Genomic DNA, 12,073 nt, shown 5'->3' with positions numbered 1-12,073 from the left:
ACGTGACCTTTTTTGCCATAACTTTTTAATTTACTGTTTGATTAGCATATTATTTTATTTTGATCTTTTCCTACCAACACACCAGCTCAAATTAAAATAATTTGCAAATCAAACGGTAAATTAAAAAGTTATGGCAAAAAAGGTCACGTTACTGACTCTACGTAAATGTCAAAAGTACCATGAAATGCCCCTATAACCAAAAATTAGCTACTTCCATTTTTTTTTTAAACTTAACTTGCAAAGATACTTCTGTAATGAACATGTTAAACAATATTTTTATTAGTAATTAGATTAAAATAAAGTGAAATGTTAGTATTATAAACTGTACGCCGCAATAAACAGACAAAAAAGTTTTTTTTTCAGTTAACAAGTATGGTACCGGCAAACCTAACCTGGAAACATTCTGAAGGCTACACACAGCTGCCAGGTTAGGTTTGCTGCAACTATGGTATGGTATGGAAAAAGTTGTTATTTTTGGATCCAAGGTTTTAGGCTTAATGCACATCATGATTGTTTTTTATTAACTACTGTAAACAAATCTGCAGCACTGTTTACCTACAGTTTCTGTGGCAAAAAAAAAAAAAAGTTCAAAACATTGATAACTGCCTAAAAATTAGGATTCTTCCAGATATGAGCTACAATATTTTTCAAGAGGAAAATTTCCTCGAAAATTGAGAATTGTCTTTCACCACTTCCAAATTTTCGAATAAACTACAGTAGAACCTCCATTAAGAGACACCTCTATTTAAGGGACATTTTTTCTGGTCCCAGTCCCTTTGAATGAGGACTTCCATGTATTTACCTCTAATTAAGAGACACTCTATTTAAGGGACAGTCACAGAAAAAAAAGCAAGAAATAATCTATAAGTACGTAAGAAATAGTGAATTCACTGGAATTCAAGTTTCACTTTTCCTCTAAAAATTAATTGACGTAGGTTTGACATAAAAATATGTAAAGAGAATAAGTAATGTAGTTTTAAAAAAAAACTTGCTGAAATTAACATGCATAATTTGCCCTCTCAACGATTTATTCAAGTTGATTCATGGCCAACGAAGAGTGCACAGCAACTAATTAGCTTTGTATATAAAACTTAAGAAATTTGAACATTAAATGTAATTCACATAGTATTACATTGTAAATTACATTGCATAAAGCAAATACATGTAATGAATTACTTCAAAATTATTTCTGTATGCTACAAAACTTTGCCATTACAAAAATTTTCATTAAATTTTAATTAATAAAATAAGATAAACTTAGAAATGTGAATAAATATGAATTTTATTTAACATAATAAGACATTTTCAGCATTTAATCTTAAGTGTTAGTAGTTAATGTTTACTATAATATTATACTACTAAGTACACAGCATGCACCAATTCATCCACCTCCGAATAAGGGACACCTGTATTTAAGGGACAAAATGCCTGGTCCGCTTAGTGTCCTTTATGAGAGGTTCTACTGTGCCTTAAAAGACCGTTTTTCTTTCCTGCACCAGTCACTATGCCAATGCTAAGATTATATAGCAATAAAATTATAAGAGTTGAAAAGTGATTAACCATGTTATTTTTGTTTAATCAGAAACAGTTTAAAAGTGACACTGCAGGACCTGAAAAGGTGTTCCCCTTTGGAAGCTAAGTTGCCGTTTAATCGTATTGAGGAATATGGTTTAGGTGGAAGAGTTTTTGAAAAAATAAGTAACTGTTGCTGGGGGCGGATACAGGATTTTATGTTGGGGGGGGGGGGGGCATGACCAGGGGTAATAGTGGACTCAAGAAACATTTTCTGAAAACAGTCTGAAATTTTCGGAAACTGGAAGCTCGACACCCCTCCCCCTTCTCACGTAAAATAAATTCAAATTTGCATTCAAAAAACATAGAAATAACCATTTTTTAAGTTTTTTTTTTTTTTAATAATTTTCAGGTTTAGAATCAGTTGTCAGCCTTAAGTTTTTGGAAATGGTAACCCAAGATTTTCGAAAATTTCAGATCACGAACACCACTTGGTCATGCTTCAGAATGGAGTCTCACATACGGCAATTTTCTTGGACTTAGGTTAAATTTAATTAAAATTATAATAATCAAAATAAATCATTTGGTTTGACCTCTAGAATTCATCTTGTAAAAGCTATGAAGGAACAGTATGATGTTTCTTGTTCTAACATTGATCTTGTTCTAACATTGAACTTTGAATTTGTGCTGAAAAAAAGGTTTTAATCCTGTTTAGACTTATATAGCGACTTAAAATGTAATGGGCATCTCAGGTACAAGATGATAAAACATATAGGGCTTGTCATGGGCTCATATGCAAAATTTTAAGGGGGGGGGGGCTCAGATATTTTCTCAGTGGTTTAGCAGAATATTTTTTGCATGGAAATAGATTTCAGTACAGATTAGAGTTATTAAAATTTCACATTTTTAATAGCTTATTCTTTAATAGCTGGAGAAGAAATGTTTTTACATTTTTGCATTGAAAAAAATACTAAAAGCAAGAAAGTTCTAATTTCTAAGGGGGAGGCTTGAGCCCCCCCCCCTCATATGGGCTTGTTGAGATTTGTAGTAGAAAAGAAAGTTATAGATCTGGGTCTGCATGAAGTGAAGGATTGTTTAGCATAAAAGTTTTGGTTAGCATTAACTAACGGACGTAACTAAAAAGTCATTGCATAAAAATAATAATAAAATAAGCATTAAGATAATAGCTTCTTACGACAGTCGCTGCACAGATTTTATGTACTGATATCTCAATAAAAAAGGTTAATTTCATTCAACACATGCATCTTGTATGCAGAAGTAGACCATTAAAACTTCCCTTAAAAATGTGGCGAAAATGCAATTAAAATTAAATATTTTATGAATGTAATTCGGACATTGATAAATACTCACAGACAAATTCTTTTCAGTTGTAGAAAAATCGGAGGTAGACGAGGACGTCCTAGTCTCAGAGTCTGATACAGGAGCTTGGGATATGTTACCATTGGATTTGGGTTCATCAGCTTTTTTTAACTTTGCAAAAAAAGACAACCATGTTTTGTCACCCGAAAGCTTCATTGTTTTTGTAATAGGTAGTCCTTTTCTGACAAAATGCGGCTTTTTTCAGTACAGTTTCCATCCAATACAAGGGGCTAATTTTCGGGATAAACCCTCGTATAACAAGGTTTCACTTGAACACCAAACTAAAGTTTTACATTTCTTGCACGACACAAAATCTAAAACATTGATTTAAACTTTTTCACTATTTACAGCACATTTATCAATAATCTCAGCACGAGCAAAAACGAAACTGTCTAAAAATCAAGAAATAATAATCTGGAGACTTCACAAAAAAAATGTTTATACACTCAAATATTTTATAAATTGAAACAATGCCTGCCTCTAACTCCGGAAATAGTTTGGCAATAATTCTCGCCGATTAAATTCATTGCATAAAAAGCGATCAGATGGCAGACACTTCTTTGTTCCTTTTTATTTAACTGGCTAACTTATTTATAAATTATTTACTTTTTCTTCTGATTTCATTAAGGTTTTTTTCTTTTTTTTCACAAGCAATCAGTTTCACTACTCAAATGAAATGAACATTATAGCGATTACAAAGTATTGTCGCAGATTAAGGGGGAGGTTGAGACCCTCACGACCCACCCCCCATCCTTCTTGTAATACCCAAAAAAATTGAAAAATAATTGTTTTCTTATTTTTTTCGATCAAGTTATTATTTTTTTGAGCAAACATTCAAATACTGTCACAAGTTTTGGTGGAGGGGGGGGGGTCATGACCCCCCCCTTGTATCCACCACTGACTGTTGCAGAAAAAGGTGTTTACCCAGGGAATATTTTTTTATGAATTTCTGGAACAAGTGCTGTAAAAGCTTGAATGTAAAAAGAAATTGCTTCATTATAGCCAATTCTTAAGCATTTGGTTTTTGTTATAAGCATTTGAAAATGCACTAACAACTTGAAAAGGTTCATTAGTACTGGAGAAATGTTATATCCCAGGTTTCCACAGCAGGTTTTGATTGTAATTACATTTTTAATATTACACAATGCTTTATACAAATACAAATACAAAAGTGACAACCAGCAACAGGCTCTGGGCCCAGCTAGACTGGTCATAGTCAATTTACAATCCCCAGTGAAGATCATCAGTCCCCTTTAAAACTGCTGTCTACCCTTTGTCACCACCCTCCGTAGCTGTCTATGTCCACTACCCTGCTAAAATAATAATTTTTCCTAATATCCATGTTAGCCTGAGATTTAAATAGCCTAAAACAATGACCCCTCGTCCTGTTTTCAGTGCTAAACTTTAGCCCCGTGACATCTTTTGTTTTAATAAATTTAAACAGCTGAATCATGTCCCCTCGGTCTCTTCTCTATTCAAGACTACATTTTTAGCCTTCTAAACCTGGAATCGTAGTCCAAGTGAGAAAGTCCACTTATTAGCCCCTAGGCTCTGCACTCTTTGAACCTCTTCCACATATTTAATGTTTTCTTAAGATAAGGAGACCAAAACTGAACAGCATACTCCAAATGGGGTCTTACCAAACTTCTATATAAGGGCAGAAGAACCTCTTTAGATTTATTTGAAATAGATCTATTGATAAACCCAAGCATCTTATTGGCTTTGTTGCTAGCAATGCTGCACTGTTGGCTAAACTTTAAATCCTGACTTATTAGGACCCCCAGATCAGTAACTTTGTCTGCCTGACTAATGACTGAACCTCGCAAATAATAACTACACTTATATCCATGCCCTAAATGTAGCACTTGACATTTCCCAACATTAACAGCCAAACCCCATTTAACAGCCCACTCCGTAATATGATCTAGATCCTCTTGCAGCTGATTTGCTTGTTCTTCATTTTCTAGTCCCCATAACTTGATACATCATCAGCAAAACAATTCAGCGTTCCGGAAAATATTTTCGGTGGAATACTCATAGATAGAACAAAACAGGTCTAACACTGATCCTTGAGGAACCCGCTGTTAGACCCCACCCAATTAGAATAATTTCTTATAACTTTCGTTTCTTCCGTCAATGCCAGTTTTAATTCTAAATGAAAGCCTCTCATCTTATATCATTAATTCCATAAGCAGAACAAATATGCGTACCTTACTGAAAGCTGAACCAATGTAAACAATATCTACAGGCTTCTCATTGTCCAAAGCCATGGTAACTTTGTCATAGAAATGTAAAAAATTAGTTGTACAAGATTTACATTTCCTAAAACCGTACTGAAAACTAGTCAATAGATTATTCGTCTCTAAAAAATTTACTATCTCAATTTTTACCAATGTTTCAAAAATTTTGCAAAGCAACGAATGTAGACTCACAGGTCTATAATTTCCCGCACTCCCTTTAGACCCTTTTTTTGAAGGGCGGTGTAATGTTAGCCAGTTTCCAATCCTGGAAAATTGTCCCCAATTATAAGAAGCACGAAAATGTTTATGATTACATCTGCTAATTCCTCTGCACATTCAACTAAAATTTTCGGATAAATATTATCTGGCCCCGGAGCCTTAGTCTCTTTAATTTTTTTCAAATGAAGTAAAACATCATCCCTGGATATGACGTTTTACTTCATTTGAAAAATCCCCCTTAATCCCCCTTTATAGATTGATACAAATTTTATAATCGAAACCAGTTTGAAATATTTTAGTTCAAACAAAACTGAAGTGTGAAATTTTTTATAAAATAGTTGTTTTAATAATAATAATAATAATAATAATAATATTAAGATATTAAAATAAAAAACTTTTAAAACCCAAGTTCTTGATGTATTGTAACACATGAATCTTTTCAAAGTTATGATTTTGCAAATTTTATTGTATGAAGATGAAAGAATAATTTTCGGTGGGAAAAAATTGTATCAACCACGAAAGCTATCAAAAGCTTATATAATGGTGATAAAAGAGCTGCATTTCCTCTACAGGTATGTCATGGCTCATTGTCAAAATGTTTCCCCAAACTGGACAAAACAACAAAGCGCTTATTTGCTCATCAAACGCTGTCAAAATTGATATTATTGAAATTTAAAATATAGAGTTTTTTTGTTCTGAAAATTATTTACATTTTGATCATTTAAACGTCAAGTTTGCAGAATAAAATTAGCTAAATGAAGTATGTGGTACTTATTAAATGTGCCTTTTGAAATTTACAATTTTTTCTTTAGGTATCTTCTGCCAATGCCAAACATTACCTTCCATTTTCATTTTTGTGTGCCTTAGAAGAAGGTTATTTTTCTGATCTTAGGATTATTGCAAATAATGGAAAGGAGGTATTTTATTTTTCTGAACTTGCAATGTTTTTGGAAAACATTAGTAAACTTTTTTCTACCTTAATTTTATTATTGTCATAATGTTCCGTCTTATCCAGAATGTTATTTTCATTCTGACAAGTGAAATACTTAATGTCATTTTAATGAATAAAACTAAATACTGTTGAAATGTGTTTCAATAATTAAGATTTTCTGGTTTTTTAGAAATTGTAGATGAAACATTATCTTTTTCTATTGTAAATTCAATTATGATATTGGTCATGTTAGAATAGAGCTTGACCTCCCAAAAATTTTCTTATTTGACAACTTTTGCCTGACAATTTGAAAAGTTTATAGACAGGATAGCATTATTTCCTTGTTTAAGAATTAAACAAGGAATAATTTCTCTAATTATACATAGGTATGCGCATTGCACGTATTTTATCATTCCATAAATTTTAGTTCATTATGCTCTGACACTCGGCAACTGATTTCATGATGTTTGGTGACATCAGTGGTTTGTACGGTGTGTGTTCATAAATTTTCTTTATGTTAAAAACTAACTTGTTTTCTATTTTAATGTTTCTTGTTTGTAACCCTGGAGCCTAGGTTGATCTCTATTCCAACATACCCATTATAATATTTTGGTACTTAAAATATTTTCCATTCTACAGAGAAAAACTAGATGCTTTAATAATTTAAAATATTTTTTAAAGATATGTAGTTTGATGTCATTTCATACAATTTACTTATTATATAGAAAACAAAATTTGCAAAAAAATATTAACATTTACAAGAAATTTCTCAAATGCTTGCATTCTTTTGGGGGAAAAAAAGGTTAATGGAGGAACTATGGAACAAAATACAAATTACACAGTGCTGGATATATTAAGTGCTTTGTAAATGATTTTTAAGTTTTGAGTTTGTACTTGAGAACTACAATACATTATATGGTTAGATGGATAAATTACCCTTTGTCTATCATGGTTTAGATTAAAATTGGAATAAAGAGAAAAAAAAAATTATGCTGCAATTTTTGTGTTTGAAAGAAAAATAATTGATGACTGATCCCTTGTCTTGCCTACGGAAATGTTTATAATAATGATTCCATCAATCTTTTCTCTAAAAATTTGAAAAGACGTATGGCTGGTTCTCTGTTTAACGATGCTCTATTTAATGACTTTCTGTATTTAAAGACAACTTTTCATGGTTTTGGACTCCGCACAGTAGTTTTGAAGCATTCTATTCAAGAACCCATTCAACTTCATTACGATTTTCTGTGGTCCCTTGAAATTCATTAAATACAGAATCAACTGTATATGCTTTTTTTAAACTTGTGTTTTCATTATTTAATCATTGTATTTTAACCATATAGTTTTATTAATGGAATATTTCTGCCTGTTTACTGTTATTTTTTCTTTCCAGTTTAAAGTGCACAAAATAGTTTTAAAATTGGGAAATCCAGAAATCAATTGGGATGCGTCTCCTGGGCCTCTTGATAATTTATCAGAAGATGTCTTGTTTACCATCTTGCATTATTTGTATTCTGAATGTTTACCATGTGATCTGAAAGAAGAGACTGCTAGAAATTGTGTAGCTTTTACCCCTTGTTTACCAGGATTTGAATCATTTCGAAACCTATGTCAGCTTTTCCTCAAAAATTCTGCTCTCAAACAACGTGAGTCCTTATGAATCTTAAATTGTTGTTTTATGTGTACTTCATATTTGCATACATTAATGCATATAATTTTACATTTTTAAAATAATATACTTACATATCCAGGGGTCGATCCAGCGCGAAATTGGGGCCGCTTTGCGGTCCCTTCACAAAATTCCACATGGCAAAAGCGGCCTCTTTCACAAAATTCTGCGTCGCAAAAGCGGCCCCATTCACAAAATTCCCCATCGCAGAAGCGGCCCCATTCACAAAATTCCGCGTCGTAAAAGCAGCCCCTTCACAAAAATTAATAAAAATGCAGCCTTTTCACAATATTTTTTAACCGCAAATGTGTACGCATCTACGCGAAAGCCTACCCCTCTTCCACCTTCCCCCATCTTATCTTTTTGCCTGCTGCGTGAGGTGTTTTTGCTTGAGAGCGTCAGAGGGGGGGGGGGGGACGAGAGAGGGACGCTTGTGATTGGTGGCTAGCGAAAAATCCAAGAAAAATAATGAGCACGTGATAAAGAATTGATTCGATGATTTTCTGCTGTTCCACGAGTGCGAAATGAAGACTGACTCATTTCACGCCACGGCAAATTAATCGCCTATATTCTGTTGGTTTGATTTGCTTCAATGACCAAATACTTCTGAATTAAATATTCCTTTGAATCATTGTGACTTTCAATTGTGTCTTAGTTGCACGCATCCTTCCTTTATCCATATTATTTTGCCAAATTATGCACTTTTAATTCTCAAAAGTAGTTGCAAATTGAAACCTTGCCAGTTGCAGATCTTCTAGTTTTTTTCCTCTTTCTTTTTTTTCTTTTTAAATTTTTTTAAAAATATTCTCCTGTTTTTTCAATTTGTTCCTATTTCCTTCAGTTTATTTTGAAAAAGTTTAAGGTTCATAGTTGGGGGGTTATCTTACAGAACGGACGAGCAAAATTTCTAAAAATTATTCCCGAACGAAGGTTAAAAAGAACACTCGAAAATCATATATTTTCCTTTTTTAATCAATTGCATAGAAATTCGCATTGAATACTGGCGCATGCTGATGCAAATCGTATTGTATGGCAATTAATTAAATCCTGTTAGAGTATGAGTGACTACGCGGGAAACGCCGAACAACCGATTGGCGAAATTCCCTGTAGTTTGTAGTTGATACTGTCCGTTCTCGAAAGCTCACTTGACACGATTGCATTTAATGAAAAAAAAAAAAGTGTGATTAGGCCACGGGTACCCACTTTTTCTTATATTCTTTAGTTTAAAGCAGCATTTCTTGATCTTTTTTTGAATCTCGGACCGGTAGAACTTCGTCAAAAAATTTCACGGACCGGTAGAAATTTTTATTTTATTTTTTTCACTAAAATAAACTAATCTGTTTTGTCCTTTTTTTTTAACAAATGCCAGAAAGAAAACAATTTTACTTAAAATAAACTTACAAAAGTTAATTGTAAGATTTTTTTAAATAACTTACACACTTTGAACGTAAAAATAAGCGCAGCTAATTTGTGTAAATTTTCATAAGCGAATAAATCTTATAGAGAAACCACAAAACGTATGCAAAGTAATGGATATATTAATGCATAAAATATCGTATAAAATTAGGAATAAAATTAAAATAAGGAAATTTTATTTTATTGGAAACGGGTATAATTCTTCGAAGACCGGTCAAATTTTCTCGCGACCGGTGCCTGCGGAGAATTGCTGGTTTAAAATGCATTATTCATTTTTTCTTTCCTGCTATTTTTCTTGTAGACTGTACGCGTAAGAGCAAAAGATGACTTCCAAAGTCACGCTAGTTTGAGCATACAACATACAGTAAACCAAAAGAATAACGGTATTTTTTTTTTTTTTTTTTTGTAGTTGAATTTCTAGATTCCTTCTTTTATTGATAAAATACAATGCCAGCTGAAAAATATCGTCGGTCATTCTATTTAATCTTGCTGTCTTCTTAAAATAAATATAAAACTTCCAGATGAGCAATTTCGGAATTTTTTAACGCATGTCCGCTAATGGTGAGCAACGGGAACAGTGCGCAAAGGAAGTTTTATTGAGTGGGATTTTATTAAAAAGTGGCGGGAATCGCGTAATCTGCAGACGATAAATTAAAAAAATGTGGTAATTGTATATTATTCCAGTTCGTTTTCTTTCTCGGTATTAATTTTTCTTTTGTAACAGATCGTCTGCGATCTAGGAGCGCAGACGATATTTTTCGTAGTTAGCTTGTTCGCGCCTTCGCGTGTTTAAGAGGACATTTTTTAGGCGCATCAAAGAATAAATGGATATTCTATTCGATTATAACTTGTGTGGGAGCGGATAATGGATAATTTTAGCGGATAATGGAGCGCTGGAGATAGCCGCAATAATCTCAGTTTGGAGAGATTGCTTGTTCGTTGAAAATTATTCTTCAAGAAATTAAAATATGAAACGAGGACGTCCTGCAACGGGAGGTACCTCTCGAAATTGTGCGTATTATGTTAAAAAATTTCGCTCTTCGAACGTTCGGTCCCAAAATATTGTGAATTTCTTCAAGTCAGCAATTAACAACCCCGATAAAATTGCTACCACCACTTCATCATGCAGTAACAGTAACGCAAATGTTCCCGTTTTGGAGGGCTCGGGAAATGCGGTAAAAGATAGTACATCAAATGACAGTGAGACAGTTCGCGAAAGTATAACGATTTTTGAGCAGAAAATACTGGAAGTGAATCTGGAGCAACTTCAACTGATGATGATATTGAGATTGAGCCATCAAATAATGATTCAAGCATTGTATTTGAGAGTACAAATGGAAATAAGAAGCATGCAATAAATAAAAAGTACATTGCAAATTATGAAAAGGTTTATAGCTGGCTTTACTATAGTTATTCAGCTAAGGGTTTTTTGTGCAAAATATGTTCATCTTTCATGAATGTTAGTGATTCGAACAAACCTTGAGTAAATATTGGAGTTGATATCAAGAAAAGCTGTCACCCTATAGAGTTTTAAAAAAACATGTGCGCAGCAAAAATCACAGAGAGGCTGTCAATATACAAAAATCTAGTGCAAAAGAAGGAATTCTCAAAAAAATCTGAAAGTGAAGAGACTGGATATGAAGCAAAGAAAAAAAAAAAAAAAACAGAAAATTGATTGGTAAGTTTATTCAAATTTTGTACTTATAATCATGAAGCAATGGGCCATTTTTGAGAATTTTGAATCTCTAGTTAGATTTTTGGGGGTAAATTTAGATGACAATGAAATGAAAAAACATTTGCTAACTTGTGGTAAGAATGCCACGTATTTATCCCATATTTCAGTTCAAAACATTTATCTTTAAAAATACCAAAATTCCGTTGTTTTCAGGAAAATCCTAAATTTTACTTTGATTATGCAATATATATTTAGTATTAATTTGTGTTGAGTTTCGAAATCCAATTCTAAAATAACTTTACTAAAAATAAAATTCTTTTATATGTTGTTTTTATATTTTTATTTCTTTCGAAAATCTTGATTTCCTTACATGCGCCATGGTAAATGAATTTTTCGCATTTTTGATGTTGACTGTACCTTGTTAAGTGGCAAACAAATAAAATTTCTTTATATATTTATAACCATCATTAAATTGCAAAGTTTTAAACGAAATACCTACTCTGTAAGAACGTCAAATGTTAAAAAATTAAACGCTGAATGCTGGTGCCGTATTATTTTGGGTTTTAATTACTTTTAAGTTTTTCAAACACAAACATTCTTCTGTGTTAAGAAATATGTGATATCTTTGAGTCTGTTCATATTGTATTTATTGGGAGTTATCATTACGTTCAGCAGCATGTGCAATTTTCATTGATCTAAAAGTATTTGAGAGGGGCAAACAGTAAATCTGTTGTGAGACTTTCACCTTAAGAAAGTGTGCCTTGCATATGTATATTTGTAAAAAACAATAAATGTAATGTGTGTCAAATTATTAATAAAATGTTAAGGGTCTTACTTCCCCCCTCCCCCAGCGCATTTTCTCTAGGCAGCTTTCAGGTATTCTTCAAGAACTTGCAATCATCCCTGAAACCTGTCTAGGGCTTTTCTATAACGATACGACAGCTTAAAATGCTTTTATATAATCTTTTCCAAGAAAAAAATCACAAGTTCTTTTTTACAAAAATAAAGAAAATTCACAAAAATATTTTGCTTTT

General features: G+C 32.5%; 1 protein-coding gene across 1 annotated transcript in view; it reads left to right on the top strand.

The window, feature by feature from the left end:
* The window catches only part of LOC129222828 (uncharacterized), a 73,902-nt gene that overhangs the window by 41,617 nt on the left and 20,212 nt on the right, over nucleotides 1-12,073 (top strand). Inside the window, exons 6-7 of the mRNA XM_054857417.1 lie at nucleotides 6,164-6,268; nucleotides 7,673-7,925. Of these exons, the coding sequence (XP_054713392.1) occupies nucleotides 6,164-6,268; nucleotides 7,673-7,925 (358 nt within the window). The remainder of the gene's footprint in view (nucleotides 1-6,163; nucleotides 6,269-7,672; nucleotides 7,926-12,073) is intronic.

The sequence above is a fragment of the Uloborus diversus genome, chromosome 1 (assembly GCF_026930045.1).
Source record: "Uloborus diversus isolate 005 chromosome 1, Udiv.v.3.1, whole genome shotgun sequence".
Taxonomy (NCBI): domain Eukaryota; kingdom Metazoa; phylum Arthropoda; class Arachnida; order Araneae; family Uloboridae; genus Uloborus; species Uloborus diversus.
The sequence above is the reverse complement of the archived record's forward strand: the minus strand, read 5'-3'. Positions and strand labels throughout refer to the sequence as shown.